At 38.6% G+C, this 25,835-nt stretch overlaps 1 protein-coding gene across 4 annotated transcripts in view; it reads right to left on the reverse strand.

Annotated features, from left to right (window-relative positions):
• LOC137654766 (nuclear distribution protein nudE homolog 1-like) overlaps nucleotides 1-25,835 on the reverse strand; it is a 166,511-nt gene that overhangs the window by 107,699 nt on the left and 32,977 nt on the right. For all 4 annotated transcript variants that reach the window (XM_068388701.1, XM_068388703.1, XM_068388705.1 and 1 more), the window contains exon 3: nucleotides 4,823-4,976. In XM_068388701.1, the coding sequence (XP_068244802.1) occupies nucleotides 4,823-4,976 (154 nt within the window). The remainder of the gene's footprint in view (nucleotides 1-4,822; nucleotides 4,977-25,835) is intronic.

The following is a 25,835-nucleotide window of genomic DNA, read 5'->3' on the forward strand; positions in this document are numbered from 1 at the left end:
TCCATCATCATCATCTCCTCCTCCTACGGCTATTGATGCAAAGGGCCTCGGTTAGATTACGCCAGTCGTCTCTCTCTTGAACTTTCAATTCAATAAATGGAAGAAAAAATTCTGTACAGTCATACAAGAGGAAAGCAAATGAGAAAACTAATAAATTTAGATAGGAAAAGATTAAAATTTACATTGAGGAGAATAAATTAACATTACAGGGCATGAACAGTTCTCTAGTCTTGGGTAATGCCATAGCCTCTGTAATAAGGTCTTCCACTGTGTTGGATTTGAGTTCCCTTGCTTGAGGGGACACTCAAGCCACTATTCTATCTTATTTCTCTTCCTCTTGTTTTTTTTTTAAGTTTTTATAGTTTATATGTTTAAGATTTATTTCAATCATTAATTACTTCTCGTAGATTATTCATTTCCTCAAAGGGCTACTTTCCCTGCTGGAGCCCTTGGGCTTATAGCATGCTGCTTTTCCAACTAGAGTTGTAGCTTGGCAAGTAATAAAAATAACAATAATAATAATAATAATAATAATAATAGTAACAAAAGAAATGGGTACTTTATATTATGCAAATTGAAATTGATTTATGGGCCTTGGCTATGGTATTTTTGCATATTCATGTCAATTTAATATCTCTATAAATGGATGCCAGAAACAGGAAAGGGGAACTATGTACAGTCATAGAAGAAAAATGTCATGAGAGAGAGAGAGAGAGAGAGAGAGAGAGAGAGAATTTCTTGGTATGAGAAACCACATGAGTCACTGGTTATTATGTGATATCCTATATAATGTTGCTTCTTGTGTACTGTAAGTACATTCTATAACAAATGCATACAATTGTATTTTCTTGTTTATACCATTACTGGACCCTTATAAAATTTAATTAAAAGACTAACTTAAATGATAAACTATGTATAAAATACAAACACAAACTGGGTTGAAACCTCCCTAAGACTCTTGTAATTTAACATATAACGAACATTCAGCTAAAAGAATGTCACAAGCATCAATCTGCCAATCAATGAAAGACAGTGCAGCAAAGAAAAGAAAAGGCTTTATTGGACTCAGCTGGGGCACTGAAAAACCATATCTGAGTGATAATACTGTCTCCACTACCATCCTCATCCCAGACCCCTTCCACAGGCCCTGACAATACCATCACTAACACACCATCTGTTTATCTCAACCAGTGACGTCATACTCCCACATGCTTAGCCCCCAGAGAAGGAAGGAAGGAGAGAGAAGGAAGAAAGAAGAGAAGGAAGAAAGAAGAGAAGGAAGAAGGAAGAAAGAAGAGAGGGAAGAGAAGGAAGAAAGAAGAGAGGGAAGAGAAGGAAGAAAGAAGAGAGGGAAGAGAAGGAGAAAGAAGAGAGAAGGAAGAAAGAAGAGAGAACGAAAAATGAAGAAAGAAAGAAAGAAGAGAAAGAAGAAAGACGAGAGAAGGTAGGAAGACGAGAGAAATAAGGACGACAAGAGAAGGAAGAAAGCGGTAGAAGGAAGGAAGAAAGCGGTAAAAGGAAGGAAGAAAGCGGTAAAAGGAAGGAAGAAAGCGGTAAAAGGAAGGAAGAAAGCGGTAAAAGGAAGGAAGAAAGCGGTAAAAGGAAGGAAGAAAGCGGTAAAAGGAAGGAAGAAAGCGGTAGAAGGAAGGAAGAAGGCAATAGAAGGAAGGAAAGAAGGAAGAAAGCGATAGAAGGAAGGAAGAAGGCAATAGAAGGAAGGAAGGAGAGAGAAGGAATAGAGAAGGCGAGAAAAGGAAGAACGAAGGCGAGAGAAGGAAGAAAGAAGGCGGAAGGCTCTGATTAAGTTGAATACGTGGAGAAATTGCTAACGTCTGAAACAGGTATATATGATTTTATGAACTGGGGCCAGGAGAGCCATTCAGCATCCGTAAGTAATAGAAGGGAATTCCCAGCCCCCCCCCCCCCCCTTCCAGTAGCACAAAGAAGTTAAAGAGGTTGGACAACATGATGGAAAAATGGAAGGCGGAGAGAGAGAGAGAGAGAGAGAGAGAGAGAGAGAGAGAGAGAGAGAGAGAGAGAGAGAGAGAGAGAGAGAGAGAGAGAGAGAGAGAATTCCAGGTACACTCAGAGGAGACATTTTTCTGTATTTTCATACTCAATCAACAGTCTCTGTAACATATACAACGCTTTCAGACAAGTCAAATCACTGCCAGCTTTTGCTCAGACAGCGTCTATAGAGTGCCAGAATGACACATTCAGCTAGTGATAATTGCAGTACAAAAATGCAAAATCTAGAGTAAAGTCAGTGGCAAATACATCAAAATACCTTCAAGTAAATGTTGGTGTGAATCAAGGGTCAGCCTTAGATCATTTGCTATTCATTATAGTTAGAGATGAAACTTACAAATAGTGAACAAATAGAGATCCCGAAAGTTGCTTTATGCTGATGCCCTAAGTTCAACAGCAGAATGAGAGGGACAGGTCTTGGAATGATTCAAAAGATGGAAAGGCGGTACAGCATGGAGATATGATGACTGAAAATCAATGTCTGTGACGACTGAAAATGAACTGAAGGAAAAAGTACAGCCCAGAAAGTTTGACTGTTTATCAAATGGTACGAATGGTGTCACAAGAAGATGGAGACTGGAAAACATGCAAGAATTAATGAAAGATTTGTAATTATCTGGCATCATAACATCAGTGGTCAATTACGCCGATTTAAGTGTGCTTAATTATCAATCAATGACTAAGATAAAAAACTAAAATAAAAACAGAAATAAATAAATAACTTAACAATGAAACTTAAAATCTAATATATTCAAAACGAGTAAGAAGGCCAGCTTCTAATATGAACTTAAAAAAATGCTACTGGCATCATAAAAAATGACCCCTCCAAGAATCTTGGTGAGGATGTACTGTACCTGATATCCTCAGCACGAGTTTCAGAGAGGAATTGTTCCCTGATACCTACAAGACTGGGACACTTGATAAGTAAATGCCTCACAGTCACAGGGAACAATCAATCATCACAAAATGACTGACACTTACCAGTCATCAAGAACTGCTAATAATATTAATGAAGAGCAAATGGGGAAGAATGAGTGAAGAGTGAGTGAAATAGTCTCCTTCCTTAAAAGTGGAAGAACATTTTTTTCTACCTTGCACGGGTACAGGAGCACTTAACAGCAACAGCGTGGATGATGTGGAAAGATATCGCAAGAAAATAAGTGAATGTGTATAAAAACTGTTTAAATGCTCTATACTATTCTGTTATTAATGGCAATTTAAAAAGAAAACCATATTAGATAATACCTGCAAACAATAATTTAGTTTTAGAAAGATTAGGTATCTCGCTGCTAAAAAAATAAACTGGCCGAGATGGATTGGGTATGTGATGAGAAGGGATGAAGAACAATGTCAGAAAAGTGAATATGGAAGTTACATCATGAAGACCAATTAGAATACCTTAAACATCAATAAATAAGAGCAAAGATGAATACAGAAGGCCTTAAACTTACAAACTTAATTAGTCCCAAGAAGCTGTTTGTACGTAGAATTGTTTGCAAGTCAAATTTTGTTAAATTTTGGCCTAAGGTAGGCCCTGAATCCCATGCCTATGATTTCCAACTAAAAAAGTCAACAAAGTTATTACAAAAGTCAATTTAATATGATATTGTTTTATTACAGTACACTGTATTTCTTTATTTCATCTTTGTTATTTTCAGTTGGATTTACGTTTGTATCTCCGAATGTTCGTAAGTTGAAGACAGTCTGTACCAGAAGAGAATTCAGGCAGAAACTGCGCAAGAAACTGAATAATCTACAGTACTAACTTCAACTCTAGCCACATGAATAGGTTAAATACTGTATATCAAAACCTTAACGAAAATGATAAACAATATACCCCAATGAAAACAGGTACATAATTAGAAGTAAAAGCTTCATGGGGACTAGTATTTCTTCAAGGTGACCTCAACGGGTCCAGCAAGACGACGAAAAGAAATGTGTTGGGATTTTTTAATGGATGGAAGCTTGAAAAGTGGGAGAATAGAGTACTCAACAAAATATGGTTGCGTGCCCTCGTCAACGCTGGGCGCCCATTACGCCCGAACAACACTCCACTGGGATGCGATCTTGTTTTTTCAAATCAAATTTTCTTTTAGTCTTGTTAGTGTAGGACCAAGGTGAAGAGGGGTACTAATTTTTTCTTACAATAGAAATCTTGTTATTGATGTATTAAAATTATTATTTCAAGGCTGGTGGAAGAATAATTACTTTGAAAGGGAGGTGGAGGAATTTGAGAAAGGTGATGACAGCAGGAGAGACTCCTGAGACAACTACGGTGTCATAGTTAATCTTAAGATGCAGGCCTTCTCCATCATGAGGCTCAATACTACACTGTAAAAGTTTTATTCCAGCTGTGACCAAGTTGTGGAATGATCTTCATAATCGGGTAGTTGAATCAGTGAAACTTCAAAAATCCAAACTTGCAGAAAATGTTATGTTGAAAACGCTGACATGTCTTTTTATAGTTTACACGTGAAATATCTGTTTTAATGTTGTTATTGTTTTTTAAATATTTTATTTTAATTGTTCATTACTTCTACCATTTATTTATTTCCTTTCCTCAATGGGTTATTTTTCCCTGTTGGAGCCCTCGGGCTTAAAACATCTTGCTTTCCCAACTAGGGTTGTAGCTTAACTAGTGATAATAATAAAAATAATCTATGTTCAAGTTTAGAAATAGAAATAATTTCTGAATTCCTTACCCTCAAAGAATTGAGTAAAAATACAAGAAATAATCACTGGATTCCTTACCTTGAGAGAAACATTTACAAGAGATAATTATTAAATTCCTTACCTTAAGAGAATCGTTCTCAATCGCTAGCCTATTAATCTGAGACTTGTACTCAGAGCAGCGGTTTTCGGCTTGTTCCAGCTGAGCCTCGAGCTCGGCCTCCAACTCTCGACTTCCATTTTGGAATTCTTCCAATTCCTCTCTCGTCTCTTCAAGACTGAAAAATAAATAGTAACAAAACATTAATGACAAACTATAACAACATAAATCACATGTAAATTAAATGCAATGTACATTATCATCTCCTCCCACGCCTATTGACACTAAGGGCCTCGGTTGGATTTCACCAGTCATCTCTATCTTGAGCTTTTAATTCAATGAGTCTCCATTCACCATCTCCTACTTCGCACTTCATAGTCCTCGACCATGTAGGCCTAGATCTTCCAACTCTTCTAGTGCCTTGTGGAGCCCAGCTGAACATTCGGTGAGCTAATCTCTCTTGGGGAGTGTGAAGAGCAATTTACAGCAGTGATATAATTTCATGTAATCCAAAGTACCATATCAGCAGTAATTTACTTCAAGATTATGAAAAAAAGAAGAAAACTAGTAGCTATAGAGATTTAAGGGTGCTACTATAGTGTGTGATTCCTACCCTCATTTCTGTTCTTACCTCAATATGGGGATTCAAATCTACTATAGGGTGATTCCTACCCTCATTTCTGTTCCTACCGCAATATGGGAATTCAAATCTACTACAGGGTGATTCCTACCCTCATTTCTGTTCCTACCTCCATATGGGGATTCAAATCTACTAGTGCAATTCCTACCCTCATTTTCTGTTCCTACCTCAATATGGGGATTTAAATCTACTAGTGCGATTCCTACCCTCACTTTCTGTTCCTACCTCAATATGGGGATTCAAATCTACTATAGGGTGATTCCTACCCTCATTTCTGTTCCTACCGCAATATGGGAATTCAAATCTACTACAGGGTGATTCCTACCCTCATTTCTGTTCCTACCTCCATATGGGGATTCAAATCTACTAGTGCAATTCCTACCCTCATTTTCTGTTCCTACCTCAATATGGGGATTTAAATCTACTAGTGCGATTCCTACCCTCACTTTCTGTTCCTACCTCAATATGGGGATTCAAATCTACTATAGGGTGATTCCTACCCTCATTTCTGTTCCTACCGCAATATGGGAATTCAAATCTACTACAGGGTGATTCCTACCCTCATTTCTGTTCCTACCTCAATATGGGGATTCAAATCTACTAGTGCGATTCCTACCCTCATTTTCTGTTCCTACCGCAATATGGGGATTATAATCTACTATAGGGTGATTCCTACCCTCATTTCTGTTTCTACCTCAATATGGGGATTCAAATCTACTATAGTGTGATTCCTACACTCATTTTCTGTTCTTACCTCAATATGGGGATACAAATCTACTATAGGGTGATTCCTACCCTCATTTTCTGTTCCTACCTCAATATTGGGATTCAAATCTACTATAGGATGATTCCTACCCTCATTTCTGTTCTTACCTCAATATGGAGATTCAAATCTACTATAGTGTGATTCCTACCCTCATTTTCTGTCCCTACCTCAATATGGGGATTCAAATCTACTATAGGGTGATTCCTACCCTCATTTCTGTTCCTACCTCAATATGGGGATTCAAATCTACTATAGTGTGATTCCTACCCTCATTTTCTGTTCCTACCTCATTATGGGGATTCAAATCTACTATAGTGTGATTCCTACCCTCATTTCTGTTCTTACCTCAATATGGAGATTCAAATCTACTATAGTGTGATTCCTACCCTCATTTTCTGTTCCTACCTCAATATGGGGATTCAAATCTACTATAGGGTGATTCCTACCCTCATTTCTGTTCCTACCTCAATATGGGGATTCAAATCTACTATAGTGTGATTCCTACCCTCATTTTCTGTTCCTACCTCAATATGGGGATTCAAATCTACTATAGTATGATTCCTACCCTCATTTTCTGTTCCTACCGCAATATGGGGATTCGAATCTGCTACAGGGTGATTCCTACCCTCATTTCTGTTCCTACCTCAATATGGGGATTCGAATCTACTATAGTGTGATTCCTACCCTCATTTTCTGTTCCTACCTCAATATGGGGATTCAAATCTACTATAGGGTGATTCCTACCCTCATTTCTGTTCCTACCTCAATATGGGGATTCAAATCTACTATAGTATGATTCCTACCCTCATTTTCTGTTCCTACCGCAATATGGGGATTCGAATCTGCTACAGGGTGATTCCTACCCTCATTTCTGTTCCTACCGCAATATGGGGATTCGAATCTACTATAGTGTGATTCCTACCCTCATTTTCTGTTCCTACCTCAATATGGGGATTCAAATCTACTATAGGGTGATTCCTACCCTCATTTTCTGTTCCTACCGCAATATGGGGATTTGAATCTACTACAGGGTGATTCCTACCCTCATTTCTGTTCCTACCTCAATATGGGGATTCGAATCTACTATAGTGTGATTCCTACCCTCATTTTCTGTTCCTACCGCAATATGGGGATTCGAATCTACTACAGGGTGATTCCTACCCTCATTTCTGTTCCTACCTCAATATGGGTATTCAAATCTACTAGTGCGATTCCTACCTCCATTTTCTGTTCCTACCTCAATATGGGGATTCAAATCTACTAGTGCGATTCCTACCCTCATTTTCTGTTCCTACCGCAATATGGGGATTATAATCTACTATAGGGTGATTCCTACCCTCATTTCTGTTCCTACCTCAATATGGGGATTCAAATCTACTATAGTGTGATTCCTACCCTCATTTTCTGTTCCTACCTCAATATGGGGATTCAAATCTATTATAGTGTGATTCCTACCCTCATTTCTGTTCTTACCTCAATATGGAGATTCAAATCTACTATAGTGTGATTCCTACCCTCATTTTCTGTTCCTACCTCAATATGGGGATTCAAATCTACTATAGGGTGATTCCTACCCTCATTTCTGTTCCTACCTCAATATGGGGATTCAAATCTACTATAGTGTGATTCCTACCCTCATTTTCTGTTCCTACCTCAATATGGGGATTCAAATCTACTATAGTGTGATTCCTACCCTCATTTCTGTTCTTACCTCAATATGGAGATTCAAATCTACTATAGTGTGATTCCTACCCTCATTTTCTGTTCCTACCTCAATATGGGGATTCAAATCTACTATAGGGTGATTCCTACCCTCATTTCTGTTCCTACCTCAATATGGGGATTCAAATCTACTATAGTGTGATTCCTACCCTCATTTTCTGTTCCTACCTCAATATGGGGATTCAAATCTACTATAGTATGATTCCTACCCTCATTTTCTGTTCCTACCGCAATATGGGGATTCGAATCTGCTACAGGGTGATTCCTACCCTCATTTCTGTTCCTACCTCAATATGGGGATTCGAATCTACTATAGTGTGATTCCTACCCTCATTTTCTGTTCCTACCTCAATATGGGGATTCAAATCTACTATAGGGTGATTCCTACCCTCATTTCTGTTCCTACCTCAATATGGGGATTCAAATCTACTATAGTATGATTCCTACCCTCATTTTCTGTTCCTACCGCAATATGGGGATTCGAATCTGCTACAGGGTGATTCCTACCCTCATTTCTGTTCCTACCTCAATATGGGGATTCGAATCTACTATAGTGTGATTCCTACCCTCATTTTCTGTTCCTACCTCAATATGGGGATTCAAATCTACTATAGGGTGATTCCTACCCTCATTTTCTGTTCCTACCTCAATATGGGGATTCGAATCTACTATAGTGTGATTCCTACCCTCATTTTCTGTTCCTACCGCAATATGGGGATTCGAATCTACTACAGGGTGATTCCTACCCTCATTTCTGTTCCTACCTCAATATGGGGATTCGAATCTACTATACGGTGATTCCTACCCTCATTTTCTGTTCCTACCGCAATATGGGGATTCGAATCTACTACAGGGTGATTCCTACCCTCATTTCTGTTCCTACCTCAATATGGGGATTCGAATCTACTATAGGGTGATTCCTACCCTCATTTTCTGTTCCTACCGCAATATGGGGATTCGAATCTACTATCGGGTGATTCCTACCCTCATTTTCTGTTCCTACCGCAATATGGGGATTCGAATCTACTATCGGGTGATTCCTACCCTCATTTTCTGTTCCTACCGCAATATGGGGATTCGAATCTACTACAGGGTGATTCCTACCTTCATTTCTGTTCCTACCTCAATATGGGGATTCAAATCTACTATAGTGTGATTCCTACCCTCATTTTCTGTTCTTACCTCAATATGGATATTCAAATATACTATAGTGTGATTCCTACCCTCATTTTCTGTTCCTACCTCAATATGGAGATTCAAATCTACTATAGTATGATTCGTACCTTCATTTCTGTTCCTACCTCAATATGGGGATTCAAATCTACTATAGTGTGATTCCTACCCTCATTTTCTGTTCTTACCTCAATATGGATATTCAAATATACTATAGTATGATTCCTACCCTCATTTTCTGTTCCTACCTCAATATGGGGATTCAAATCTACTATAGTTTGATTCCTACCTTCATTTCTGTTCCTACCTCAATATGGGGATTCGAATCTACTATAGTGTAATTCCTACCCTCATTTCTGTTCTTACCTCAATATGGATATTCAAATATACTAAAGTGTGATTCCTACCCTCATTTTCTGTTCCTACCTCAATATGGAGATTCAAATCTACTATAGTATGATTCCTACCTTCATTTCTGTTCCTACCTCAATATGGGGATTCAAATCTACTATAGTGTGATTCCTACCCTCATTTTCTGTTCTTACCTCAATATGGATATTCAAATATGCTATAGTGTGATTCCTACCCTCATTTTCTGTTCATACCTCAATATGGGGATTCAAATCTACTATACGGTGATTCCTACCCTCATTTCTGTTCCTACCTCAATATGGGGATTCAAATCTACTATAGTGTGATTCCTACCCTCATTTTCTGTTCTTACCTCAATATGGATATTCAAATATACTATAGTGTGATTCCTACCCTCATGTTCTGTTCCTGACTCAATATGGGGATTCAAATCTACTATACGGTGATTCCTACCCTCATTTTCTGTTCTTACCTCAATATGGATATTCAAATATACTATAGTGTGATTCCTACCCTCATTTCTGTTCCTACCTCAATATGGGGATTCAAATCTACTATAGTGTGATTCCTACCCTCATTTTCTGTTCCTACCTCAATATGGGGATTCAAATCTACTATAGTGTGATTCCTACCCTCATTTCTGTTCCTACCTCAATATGGGGATTCAAATATACTATAGTGTGATTCCTACCCTCATTTTCTGTTCCTACCTCAATATGGGGATTCAAATCTACTACAGTGTGATTCCTACCCTCATTTCTGTTCCTACCACAATATGGGGATTCAAATCTACTATAGGGTGATTCCTACCCTCATTTCTGATCCTACCTCAATATGGGGATTCAAATCTACTATAGGGTGATTCCTACCCTCATTTCTGTTCCTACCATAATATGGGGATTCAAATCTACTATAGGGTGATTCCTACCATCATTTTCTGTTCCTACCTCAATATGGGGATTCAAATCTACTATAGGGTGATTCCTACCATCATTTTCTGTTCCTACCGCAATATGGGGATTCAAATCTACTACAGGGTGATTCCTACCCTCATTTTCTGTTCCTACCTCAATATGGGGATTCAAATCTACTATAATGTGATTCCTACCTTCATTTCTGTTCCTACCTCAATATGGGGATTCGAATCTACTATAGTGTGATTCCTACCCTCATTTTCTGTTCTTACCTCAATATGGATATTCAAATATACTATAGTGTGATTCCTACCCTCATTTTCTGTTCCTACCTCAATATGGGATTCAAATCTACTATAGGGTGATTCCTACCCTCATTTCTGTTCCTACCTCAATATGGGGATTCAAATCTACTTTAGAATGATTCCTACCATCATTTTCTGTTCCTACCTCAATATGGGGATTCGAATCTACTATAGGGTGATTCCCACCCTCATTTCTGTTCCTACCTCCATATGGGGATTCAAATCTACTATATGGTGATTCCTACCCTCATTTCTGTTCCTACCCCCATATGGAGATTCAAATCTACTATACGGTGATTCCTACCCTCATTTCTGTTCCTACCTCCATATGGAGATTCAAATCTACTATAGGGTGATTCCTACCCTCATTTCTGTTCCTACCTCAATATGGGGATTCAAATCTACTATAGTGTGATTCCTACCTTCATTTCTGTTCCTACCTCAATATGGGGATTCAAATCTACTATAGTGTGATTCCTACCCTCACTTCTGTTCTTACCTCAATATGGGGATTCAAATCTACTATAGTGTGATTCCTACCTTCATTTCTGTTCCTACCTCAATATGGGGATTCAAATCTACTATAGTGTGATTCCTACCCTCACTTCTGTTCTTACCACAATAGGGGGATTCAAATCTACTATAGTGTGATTCCTACCCTCATTTCTGTTCCTACCTCAATATGGGGATTCAAATCTACTATAGGGTGATTCCTACCCTCATTTTCTGTTCCTACCGCAATATGGGGATTCGAATCTACTACAGGGTGATTTCTACCTTCATTTCTGTTCCTACCACAATATGGGGATTCAAATCTACTATAGTGTGATTCCTACCCTCATTTCTGTTCCTACCTCAATATGGGGATTCAAATCTACTATAGGGTGATTCCTACCCTCATTTCTGTTCCTACCACAATATGGGGATTCAAATCTACTATAGTGATTCCTACCTTCATTTCTGTTCCTACCTCAATATGGGGATTCAAATCTACTATAGTGATTCCTACCTTCATTTCTGTTCCTACCTCAATATGGGGATTCAAATCTACTATAGTGATTCCTACCCTCATTTCTGTTCCTACCTCAATATGGGGATTCAAATCTACTATAGTGATTCCTACCTTCATTTCTGTTCCTACCTCCATATGGAGATTCAAATCTACTATACGGTGATTCCTACCCTCACTTCTGTTCCTATCTCCATATGGAGATTCAAATCTACTATACGGTGATTCCTACCCTCATTTCTGTTCCTACCACAATATGGGGATTCAAATCTACTATAGGGTGATTCCTACCCTCATTTTCTGTTCTTACCTCAATATTGGGATTCAAATCTACTATAGTGTGATTCCTACCCTCATTTCTGTTCTTACCTCAATATGGAGATTCAAATCTACTATACGGTGATTCCTACCCTCATTTCTGTTCCTACCACAATATGGGGATTCAAATCTACTATAGGGTGATTCCTACCCTCATTTCTGTTCCTACCTCAATATGGGGATTCAAATCTACTATAGTATGATTCCTACCATCATTTTCTGTTCCTACCACAATATGGGGATTCGAATCTACTATACGGTGATTCCTACCCTCATTTCTGTTCCTACCACAATATGGGGATTCAAATCTACTATACGGTGATTCCTACCCTCATTTCTGTTCCTACCACAATATGGGGATTCAAATCTACTATAGTATGATTCCTACCATCATTTTCTGTTCCTACCACAATATGGGGATTCGAATCTACTATACGGTGATTCCTACCCTCATTTCTGTTCCTACCACAATATGGGGATTCAAATCTACTATAGTATGATTCCTACCATCATTTTCTGTTCCTACCTCAATATGGGGATTCGAATCTACTAAAGGGTGATTTCTACCTTCATTTCTGTTCCTACCTCAATATGGGGATTCAAATCTACTATAGGGTGATTCCTACCCTCATTTTCTGTTCCTACCACAATATGGGGATTCGAATCTACTACAGGGTGATTTCTACCTTCATTTCTGTTCCTACCACAATATGGGGATTCAAATCTACTATAGTGTGATTCCTACCCTCATTTCTGTTCCTACCTCAATATGGGGATTCAAATCTACTATAGGGTGATTCCTACCCTCATTTCTGTTCCTACCTCAATATGGGGATTCGAATCTACTACAGGGTGATTCCTACCTTCATTTCTGTTCCTACCTCAATATGGGGATTCAAATCTACTATACTGATTCCTACCCTCATTTTTGTTCCTACCTCCATATGGGGATTTAAATCTACTATAGTGTGATTCCTACCCTCATTTCTGTTCCTACCACAATATGGGGATTCAAATCTACTATATGGTGATTTCTACCCTCATTTCAGTTCCTACCTCAATATGGGGATTCAAATCCACTATAGTGTGATTCCTACCCTCATTTCTGTTCCTACCACAATATGGGGATTCAAATCTACTATAGTGATTCCTACTTTCATTTCTGTTCCTACCTCAATATGGGGATTCAAATCTACTATAGTGATTCCTACCCTCATTTCTGTTCCTACCTCAATATGGGGATTCAAATCTACTATAGTGATTCCTACCTTCATTTCTGTTCCTACCTCAATATGGGGATTCAAATCTACTATAGTGTGATTCCTACCCTCATTTTCCGTTCCTACCTCAATATTGGGATTCAAATCCACTATAGGGTGATTCCTACCCTCATTTCTGTTCCTACCACAATATGGGGATTCAAATCTACTATAGTGTGATTCCTACCCTCATTTCTGTTCCTACCTCAATATGGGGATTCAAATCTACTATAGTGATTCCTACCCTCATTTCTGTTCCTACCTCAATATGGGGATTCAAATCTACTATAGTGATTCCTACCTTCATTTCTGTTCCTACCTCAATATGGGGATTCAAATCTACTATAGTGTGATTCCTACCCTCATTTTCTGTTCCTACCTCAATATTGGGATTCATATCCACTATAGGGTGATTCCTACCCTCATTTTCTGTTCATACCTCAATATTGGGATTCATATCCACTATAGGGTGATTCCTACCCTCATTTTCTGTTCATACCTCAATATTGGGATTCATATCCACTATAGGGTGATTCCTACCATCATTTTCTGTTCCTACCTCAATATTGGGATTCATATCCACTATAGGGTGATTCCTACCCTCATTTTCTGTTCATACCTCAATATTGGGATTCAAATCCACTATAGGGTGATTCCTACCCTCATTTTCTGTTCATACCTCAATATTGGGATTCATATCCACTATAGGGTGATTCCTACCCTCATTTTCTGTTCCTACCTCAATATTGGGATTCATATCCACTATAGGGTGATTCCTACCCTCATTTCTGTTCCTACCTCAATATGGGGATTCAAATCTACTATAGTGATTCCTACCTTCATTTCTGTTCCTACCTCAATATGGGGATTCAAATCTACTATAGTGTGATTCCTACCCTCATTTCTGTTCCTACCACAATATGGGGATTTAAATCTACTATATGGTGATTTCTACCCTCATTTCAGTTCCTACCTCAATATGGGGATTCAAATCTACTATAGTGTGATTCCTACCCTCATTTCTGTTCCTACCCCAATATGGGGATTCAAACCTACTATAGTGTGATTCCTACCCTCATTTCTGTTCCTACCTCAATATGGGGATTCAAATCTACTATAGTGATTCCTACCTTCATTTCTGTTCCTACCTCAATATGGGGATTCAAATCTACTATAGTGTGATTCCTACCCTCATTTTCTGTTCCTACCTCAATATTGGGATTCATATCCACTATAGGGTGATTCCTACTCTCATTTTCTGTTCATACCTCAATATTGGGGTTCATATCCACTATAGGGTGATTCCTACCCTCATTTTCTGTTCCTACCTCAATATTGGGATTCATATCCACTATAGGGTGATTCCTACCCTCATTTTCTGTTCATACCTCAATATTGGGATTCAAATCCACTATAGGGTGATTCCTACCCTCATTTCTGTTCCTACCACAATATGGGGATTCAAATCTACTATAGTGATTCCTACCTTCATTTCTGTTCCTACCTCAATATGGGGATTCAAATCTACTATAGTGATTCCTACCTTCATTTCTGTTCCTACCTCAATATGGGGATTCAAATCTACTATAGTGATTCCTACCTTCATTTCTGTTCCTACCTCAATATGGGGATTCAAATCTACTATAGTGATTCCTACCCTCATTTCTGTTCCTACCTCAATATGGGGATTCAAATCTACTATAGTGATTCCTACCTTCATTTCTGTTCCTACCTCAATATGGGGATTCAAATCTACTATAGTGTGATTCCTACCCTCATTTTCTGTTCCTACCTCAATATGGGGATTCAAATCTACTATAGTGTGATTCCTACCCTCATTTTCTGTTCCTACCTCAATATGGGGATTCAAATCTACTATAGTGTGATTCCTACCCTCATTTCTGTTCCTACCACAATATGGGGATTCATATCTACTATAGTGATTCCTACCCTCATTTCTGTTCCTACCTCAATATGGAGATTCAAATCTACTATAGTGTGATTTTTACCCTCATTTCTGTTCCTACCTCAATATGGAGATTCAAATCTACTATAGTGATTCCTACCCTCATTTCTGTTCCTACCTCAATATGGGGATTAAAATCTACTACAGTGTGATTCCTACCTTCATTTCTGTTCCTACCTCAATATGGGGATTCAAATCTACAATAGGGTGATTCCTACCCTCATTTCTGTTCCTACCTCCATATGGGGATTCAAATCTACTATAGTGTGATTCCTACCCTCACTTCTGTTCCTACCTCAATATGGAGATTCAAATCTACTATAGTATGATTCCTACCTTCATTTTTTCATTTCCTACCTCAATATGGGGATTCAAATCTACTATAGGATGATTCCTACCCTCATTTTCTGTTCTTACCTCAATATGGAGATTCAAATATACTATAGGGTGATTCCTACCCTCATTTCTGTTCCTACCCCAATATGGGGATTCGAATCTACTATAGTGTGATTCCTACCTTCATTTATGTTCCTACCCCAATATGGGGATTCGAATCTACTATAGTGTGATTCCTACCCTCATTTTCTGTTCTTACCTCAATATGGAAATTCAAATATACTAGTGTGATTCCTACCCTCATTTCTGTTCCTACCTCCATATGGTGATTCAAATCTACTATACGGTGATTTCTACCCTCATTTCTGTTCCTACCTCAATATGGAGATTCAAATCTACTATAGGATGATTCCTACCCTCATTTCTGTTCCTACCTCAATATGGGGATTCAAATCTACTATAGTGTGATTCCTACCTTCATTTCTGTTCCTACCTCAATATGGGGATTCGAATCTACATAGTGTGATTCCTACCCTCATTTCCTGTTCTTACCTCAATATGGATATTCAAATATACTATAGTGCGATTCCTACCCTCATTTCTGTTCCTATCTCCATATGGGGATTCAAATCTACTATAGGGTGATTCCTACCCTCATTTCTGTTCCTACCTCCATATGAGGATTAAAATCTACTACAGTGTGATTCCTACCTTCATTTCTGTTCCTACCTCAATATGGAGATTCAAATCTACAATAGGGTGATTCCTACCCTCATTTCTGTTCCTACCTCAATATGGAGATTCAAATCTACAATAGGGTGATTCCTACCCTCATTTCTGTTCCTACCTCCATATGGAGATTCAAATCTACTATAGGGTGACTCCTACCAAAACAAACAACCAAATAATGTAATATTCCCCTTCTAAAGTGTTATTACAAGAGTAGCACCTCAATCAAGCGTTACCAAACCAACTAAACAAACAGTGTAAACAAAACGGCCATTTTACCTAACCTAAGCTAATGTGTGTTTTATGGATTTTTCAGCATGCTTCATTGAATAGAATAGATTAGAATAGTGTCAAGAAGTATGTTCTATCTATCCTCCTTAGGTAGGAATCACCTTATACTAAAAAAAAAATACGGTAGGAATCACATTATAGTAAAATCCTGATGGTAGGAATCACACTATAGTAGTCCCAAATTAAGTTTACTGATTAAAGAAGCATAAGTCATGCTGTGGGAACAACTTGCGATCTTATGTTTCTTACGGTCCACAAAAGCTTCCATTATATTCAAGCTACAAAGTACATAAAAATAAACCTCGCAATTTTCATACAGAATACACTGCTACTAACACCTCCATCAATAAAGTGATCACCTTCCCCTATTAGAGTCATCACTTTTACCCTATCAATGCATCCCTTCCTCTTTTCCACTCTATCTCCTACTCTATATATAACTTTAGGGTCTGCCAAAGGCTCTGTAATAAGAACTTCCCAGTTTTTAAATGGATCCCCTTACGACAGGCTTTGTTCACCAGATATTTTCCTTTCCTCGGTCATTTTCCAAATCTATCAGCTTATTCACTAGTGTGTATCTATTCCTTATTTGCTTTGATTTGTTAATAAAGATATACACTATGTAAACATGGTTTTCATCTATAACTTTCTTCCTTTCTTTCACATATTTTCTGCTTGAAGGTTCACTTGGGCACACTATTTAACTTCTCTTCCTCTTACTCTTTTTGGAAGTTTTTAGTTTATATATGAAAGATCTATTTTATGTCTTTATTGTTCTTAAAATATTTTATTTTAATTGTTCATTACTTCTCTAGTAGTTAATTTATTTCCTTGTTTCTTTTCCTCACTGTGCTGTTTTTCCCTACTGTAGCCCTTAGGCTTATGGCATCCTACTTTTCCAACTAGGGTTGTAGCTTAGCTAGTAAAAATAATAATACATACATACATATACCAAGGCACTTCCCCCAATTTTGGGGGGTAGCCGACATCAAACAAATGAAACAGAAAAGGGGACCTCTCCTCTCTACATTCCTCCCAGCCTGACAAGGGACTCAACCAAGTTCGGCTGGTACTGCTAGGGGTGCCACAGCCCACCCTCCCCAGTTATCCACGACAAATGAACCTTCATAACACTGAATGCCCTACTGTTGCTGCCTCTGCGGTCTTCCAAGGCACCAGAGGAAGCAGCAGGGCCTACCAGAACTGCGTCACAATCGCTCGCCATTCATTCCCATTTCTAGCACGCTCTCTTGCCTCTCTCACATCTACCCTCCTATCACCCAGAGCTTCCTTCACTCAATCCATCCACCAAAACCTTGGCCTTCCTCTTGTACTTCTCCCATCAACTCTTACATTCATGACCTTCTTTAGCAGACAGCCATTTTCCATTCTCTCAACATGGCTAAACCACCTCAACACATTCATATCCACTCTAGCTGCTAACTTATTTCTCACACCCGTTCTCACGCTCACTACTTCGTTCCTAACCCTATCTACTCGAGATACTCCTTAGACATTTCGACTCAGACATTCAATTTCTGTCCCTCCGTCACTTTCATTCCCCATACATCACAGTTGGTACAATCACTTTCTCATACAGAACTCTTTACATTCATGGCCAACCCTCTATTTTTTACTACTCCCTTAACTGCCCCTAACACTTTGCATCCTTCATTCACTCTCTGACGTACATCTGCTTCCACTCCACCATTTGCTGCAACAACAGACCCCAAGTACTTAAACTGATCCACCTCCTCAAGTAACTCTCCATTCAACATGACATTCAACCTCGCACCACCCTCCCTTCTCGTACATCTCATAACCTTACTCTTACCCACATTAACTCTCAACTTCCTTCTCTCACACACCCTTCCTAATTATGTCACTAATCGGCCAAGCTTCTCTTCCGCGTCTGCAACCAGCACAGTATCATCCACAAACAACATCTGATTTACCTCTCATTCATGGTCATTCTCGTCTACCAGTTTCAATCCTCGTCCAAGCACTCGAGCATTCACCTCTCTCAACACTCCATCAAAATACAAGTTAAACAACCACGGCGACATCACACGTCCCTGTCTCAGCCCCACTCTCACCGGAAACCAATCGCTCACTTCATTTCCTATTCTAACACATGCTTTACTACCTTTGTAGAAACTTTTCACTGCTTGCAACAACCTTCCACCAACTCAATATAACCTTATCACATTCCACATTGCTTCCCTATCAACTCTATCATACGCTTTATCCAGATCCATAAACGCAACATACACCTCCTTACCTTTTGCTAAATATTTCTCGCATATCTGCCTAACTGTAAAAATCTGATTCATACAACCCCTACCTCTTCTAAAACCACCCTGTACTTCTAAGATTGCATTCTCTATCTTAACCTTAATCCTATTAATCAGTACTCTACCATAGACTTTTCCCACCACACTCAACAAACTAATACCCCTTGAATTACAACACTCATGCACATCTCCCTTACCCTTATATAGTGGTACAATACACGCACAAACCTAATCTACTGGTACCATTGACAACACAAAACACGCATTAAACAATCTCACCAACTATTCAAGTACAGTCACACCCCTTCCTTCAACATCTCAGCTCTCACACCATCCTTACCAGATACTTTTCCTACTCTCGTTTCATCTAGTGCTCTCCTCACTTCCTCTCTTGTAATCTCTCTCTCATTCTCATCTCCCATCACCGGCACCTCAGAACCTGCAACAGCAATTATATCTGCCTCCCTATTATCCTCAACATTCAGTAAACTTTCAAAATATTCCGCCCATCTTTTCCTTGCCTCCTCTCCTTTTAACAACCTTCCATTTCCATCTTTCACTGTCTCTTCAATTCTTGAACCAGCTTTCCTTACTCTCTTCACTTCTTTCCAAAACTTCATCTTATTCCCTTCATATGACTGACCCAATCCCTGACCCCACCTCAGGTCAGCTGCCCCCTTTGCCTCACTTACCTTGCACTTTTCTTCCACATTTTTCTCAATATATCTTTCATACTTCACTACACTATTACTCTGCAGCCATTCTTCAAAACCCCTCTTTTTCTCTCCCACTTTTACCTTCACTCCACCATTCACTGCCCTTCCTCATGCTGCCTCCAACAAACTTCTTGCCACACAAATCACTTGCAATCCCAAAAAAATTTTCTTTTACTAACTTCCACTCCTCCTCTAAATTACCCGTTTCTCTTACTTTCACTTCGTCATATGCCATTTTCAACCTTTCTTGATATTTACTTTTTACCCTCAGTTTTATTACCTCTTCAACCCTCACTAGCTCACTTTTACATCCACCTACTCTATTCCCCCACTCTTTTGCTACAACTAATTTTCCTTCCACCAAACAATGATCAGACATACCATTAGCCATACCCGTAAACACGTGCACGTCTTTCCATCTTCCAAACATTCTTTTAGTTACCAACACACAATCCATTAACACCCTTTCTACCACTCTTCCATTTGCCACTTTTACCCATGTATACTTGTTTTTATCTTTCTTTTTAAAAAAGCTAGAACTTATCACCATCTCTTGCTCAACACACATATCTACCAGTCTCTCACCACTCTCAATTTCACATGGTACACCATACTTCCCAATGACACCTTCTACCTCTCCAGCGCCCACTCTAGCATTATGTCACTCATGACAACTACATAATTCCTTCTACCCAGTCCTTCTACACACCTAGTTAATTCATTCCAGAACTTATTCCGCTCTTCTTCACTTTTCTCACAACCTGGCCCATACGCACTGACAAAAGTCCAACATTCCCTACCCAACCTAACACTTGCCCACATTAACCAAGATGATATCTCCTTCCATTCCACTACTTTACCTGTCATCCATTCACTCAGCAATAAAGCCACACCTTCTCTTGCTCTTCCCTTTTCAATCCCAGACACTCTACCAGACATTTCACCTTTCCCTTTTATCTTTGTCTCACACAAAGCCAATATATCCATCCTTCTATTCCTAAACATACTACCAATCTCACACCTTTTACTCTCTATCGTACTACATCCATGCACATTCAAACACCCCAAAACTAGAGTGCAGAGAGCAGTCACTCTCCCCCCAGCTCCACCTCTTTGCTGATGTCTCACAGCATTGTAAATACAGGAGAGGGGGTTCCCAGCCACATCGTCCCGTCCCTTTTAGTCGCCTCTTACGACACGTAGGGTATGTTGGCGCTTTTCTAATTGTTTTTATGCCCCCACGGCCACAGGGGGCATAAAATAATAATAATAATATACAAGCCATCTAATCTGTGAGGTCTTGCTATGCATTGCATAGCCTCTTGAATTACTCCATAGAAAAAGTATTTTTTAACAGTACAATATTATGGTTGCTATTAAAAGATTCCCCCACACTCCCCTAGTAGATTTAATCAAGAAAATATGTTCTCATTTTGATATATACAAGGAAAAGACCTATACTCTTTTAAGTCTCATTACACATCAAATGAATGAAAATATTAAAAAGTGATTGATGGAAAAAAAATAGAAAAGTACATTGTTAACAAAATATGACAAATGATTTTATAAAAAATCACTCCCAAGAATGAGAGATAACAGTCAAGAAGAAAACTAGAGTTAATGAAAAAATAACGCTTGATTGCCAAGAAAGTTATTAAACAATGTGGAATATTTCTTACAAAAATCTAAAGTAAAAAAAATTAGGCTAAGTATTTAACATAATAGTTAAAAAAAAAAACTAAATGATAAAGTTAAAGTTTCCATAACCTTATATCTCATGACATCATATAAGGGAAGGAAACCTTAACTGAGTAGACAAGATGGTTAACAGACAAATGAACAGCACTTCATCTTTAAGTTCATCAATCATTAGTTCCCACAAGGCTGTTTTGGTAAGCGACATTTCTCACTAACTTGGAATCGAAGATATAAACTGTAGATGGATACGACAGAAGAGAGAGCGAGGGAGGACACATGTCAATTTTTATTACTATTAACCAATAAATACAAGCAATAATCAGTTGTAGACAACATGAGACCAGTCTCAAATGAAACCCTGGAGGGTAGGTCAGGAATGTCACTGGAGAGGAAAAGAGCTGAAAAAAGGAAGGCTGTAGCCATCCAAAAGAACTTTCACCACCCAATTTTCTGCACTGTGTAGTTAACAGGTTGCCCAAGGGCTGTCAGTAATCCACCAAGACTCACTGAAGGAAGGGTTTGTCGATCACAGAGGCCCTAAGTACAGTATTCTAATTCGTCATCCAGACATATTGGAATGCACATCACATATGCCTCTCTTTCTGACACACCCAGGTTTGTGGGTAAAAGGGGAGGATAGGACCCACCCTTCCTCGAGGTAAAAGGTCTTGCAGCTGCAAACCGTGACAAGAGCTTCATAGTCACCTTCTGCTTTGGTTTATTGGGCTAAGATGCAGGAGCTTTAGAAGGTCACTACTCTATGGATAAGGGAGTCAATATCCTCCTTTCTCCACTTGTCGACAGTCCCGAAATCCTCCAGCAGGAGGAGTATCGAAATATCCAAGATTATCGTGCATCCAGTCCCACCTAACTGGAAAAACACAATCCATCTCTCCTCTTCAACATCCACTTATCCCACTGATTGGCTGACTCATGTGCCAAGTAGGAGGAGGTCGGTGTACTTCTCCCCCTAAGGACCAGACAGATTACGAGATAAGCAAAGTAGACTATCGATTCAGACAACTGGTTAATCCAGCTCATGGCTGGCCAAAACTACAACTTCCATGGCCATAGACGAGGTGGGCCTTCCTACTGGACGACTTCACTACTGAGGACTGATCGTTAAGAGAGGAATCGTCAAGAGATGTGCAATGAGTTTGTCTAGCCTGTGGAGAGCGATAGTGTGAGAATAGAGTGCAAAGAACTTTTGCCTTTGGGATTATGAATTCAATGATTTACTATCAAGTCATTCAAAAGCTGGTGATCGTGTACACTATACGTTTAGGAGACTAATCCTTGGTAGGTGAATGTGTACGAGTCTAGGGTCATGAATGTACAGAAGAACATGATCAAGCCAGTGATCGTGCAATAGTTGAAGACCTAATGTGTACTGTATAGGAGATCCCAGCACTGATGAGGTACGCTTGGGCGATCATATTCATGGACGTGTAACAGGAAACACAAAAGGTGATTGTGCATGTGGTGTAGCACTATAGGAAGATAATCTCCAAATAGGTGATTGTGCTAGCGATCATGCTCGTAAAGGCTCTCCCAAGCATCAAGAATTCCGTTGTGGATATCGTCAACTCTCAGAAGAATTCTGACATTAATATAGAAGCTTATTAATGCAAATACTGTATCTGGTTCTTATGAAATGATAGCATGTTATAAGTACCTTTTCAAGTTCATTACTTATTAGTATAACTAAAGCACTGTATGTCACTTTATAAAGCGCAAATCTGACCTACGTTAAAATCGACCGATGGCGCGAGGTATCACCATACTGTATTAAATAGTATATCTTATTCAAGACTATCATAAAAAGCATTATATTATACAGAGGTACAGTAAACACAATGTCAAACTTTCTACTTTCATTTTCATTAGTCGTCATTCTATAGTTTTAGCTGGTGATGTATCGTATGCCCAAATACTTCATAATTCTAATAACATAATTATTTACAAGGTCAGTGGTTCCACATTACTTGAGTATTTAATTCCAGTTATTGATCTTGTTTTACAGCTATTGAGAATATGCTCACCACTTCTTGAAGGCAGTAAATAAAGTGAGCTGGTTGAGTTCGGTATGTGGCATGCGAGTACTACCTGTATGAATGTTTTAAGAGCATAGACTATAATGCTTGCAAGGCCCTTCTTGTACGGAAGAATACTACTACCGCAATGCTGTGGAAAACATTCATATGACTCTATGCATATTCAACACATTTGCCAACTAGAGGGGCACTCAGTAGAGTGCAGACCTCCACTGTGGCAGCTTATTTCTCAACCTTGACCTTAACATGTATTAATTGGCATGGATTTTCATACACTCATATACGAACCAAGTTTGAAGTCTCATGACAACAATATCCCAACTTATGGCTGATTATGGAATTGGACATTATGCTTGACCGTGACCTTGACCTTTCAAATTTGAATCATTACCAGCTTTTTAGATCACGACTAATCCCTGCAAGTTTCATTACTGTAAGGATTAAAATTGTGGTCAGAAAGCCGGTCACAAACGGGCGAAAACATAACCTCCTTCCAAATGCGTTGAAGGAGGTAAATATTATCTCTTAAATAATTGTTGTGAGCTGTGAAAGTTATGGGAAATACTGTAGCACAACAAATTTTCCAAAATGTCTTATATGACAATTTTCAATACAGTTGCGGACATTGCCTTTTGCCTATTTAGAGCAATATATGAGGGCTTTTTCTTGCTATGAACTTTGAAAATCTTTGTTAAAATAATCATGACCAAAAGGCTGGAAAGGAATCTATATAGAGTATATATTTATATAGCCAGACACCGCACTTTATACAGCTAACACAACACAGAAGTGTGTCTACACTATACGAATGGATCAAAACGTCTGAAAACTATGTAACTAACATTTTCTCTTTCTCTCTCAGAAAGGTGAAAAGTGCAATGATATATATTGTTGCTTTCTCCTCGATTACAATGGAAGTCGATTTTAGTGTATCCTAGCTTTAGTAGTACTTGTAGGGCTTGAAGAATGCATATAAATACTTTACCCATCTTTTTCCGGGATTGGTTTTGTCTAAAGTATGTTATATCACAATCAATGTATAGTTCTCTGCAGAACACCCTAGCTACCTTTCCTATCCTCACCTTCAAATGATATTCTGTTCTTCACCGTCTTATTTTTGATAACACTGTACAGTCTTTCTGTGAGTTCCTATTAATTTAAAACCTTATGATTATTTTAAGATATCTGTTAGGCTATTTTCAGGACTTCCATTACCTATTTCTTTCTACACAGTGATATTTCTATGGCTTTAAACATCCTGCAAAACCTAACTTACTAACATTTCCTTAAGTACAGTATTCTAATTCTTCAGCCAGACGTATTGGAATGCATATCACATATGCCCTCAGGATAAGTCCCGTCATCTATCGTTATTTCTTTTTTCAAAGGCTAGAAAATATGCGAATATATAACTGACTTGACCTTATAGGTGATTTAGAGGGTAATCCTTACCATTTAACTCAAAATATATGTTGGATGTTGGGTCGCAAGCAGAATAAATGTAATTGATATATAAAGGTTTAAAGGACACTCACAAATGGCAGAGGCAAGGAACAGTGACACTGCCCTATCAAGCAGGACAATTCCCTAGAGACTGACCATATTATATATCAGTGCCCAAGCCCCCTCTCCACCCAAGCTAGGACCAAGAACTGCCAGGTAATGGCTGCTAATAACTCAGCAGATAGACCTATAGCCCCCCCCCAATCCTTAACTCACAAGGATGGTGAGGTTGCAGCGACCAAAGGAGCTAACAAATCTGAACAGGACTCGAATGCCAGTTTGGCAATCACCAGGCCACCATAAGAAGTTAGGATATACAGAAGGTCCTCAACTTACAAGCTTGATTGGTTACAAGAAGCTGTTCGTAAGTCAAATTTTGTTACATTTTTGCCTAGGGTTGACCTAACCTGAATTCCATGCCTATGATTTTCAGCCACAAAACTCAAGAAATAGTCAGGTTTCATACGAAATAGATATCAGGTTATTACAAATGTTGTTTTGCATATTGTAATAAATTACTGTAATAAAACATATTACAGTATTTCTTTACCATGTCTTAGTTATTTTCAGTTGGATTTGTGCTTGTACTGTATCTCCGAATGTTCGTAATTCGAGGACTTCTGTATTTACAATTTTTCCTATGAAAATTTTCATGATAAAACATCCCACATGCCCATACAGGGACTAATACTACAAGAATGCTACATGTATGCTATTTTCCACGTTGGGGCCCCTGGCCTTATAGCATCATGATTTTCCAACTAGGGTTGCAGCTTAGCAAGTAGTAATAATAATAACAATAATGTGTATACTGTACTGCAAAGTATGGTAAAAGACTGCAGAGGAAAAATTAAAGCAATTATTAAATTACCGAGATAAATACCAAAGGCATTTCATAAACATCAGTTGTCGGGTAAATCTTTTAAATATACCTGTTTATGACTTATGAACATCAGTAGATAGCTATTTTCA

This window comes from Palaemon carinicauda, chromosome 15 (assembly GCF_036898095.1).
Source record: "Palaemon carinicauda isolate YSFRI2023 chromosome 15, ASM3689809v2, whole genome shotgun sequence".
NCBI lineage: Eukaryota > Metazoa > Arthropoda > Malacostraca > Decapoda > Palaemonidae > Palaemon > Palaemon carinicauda.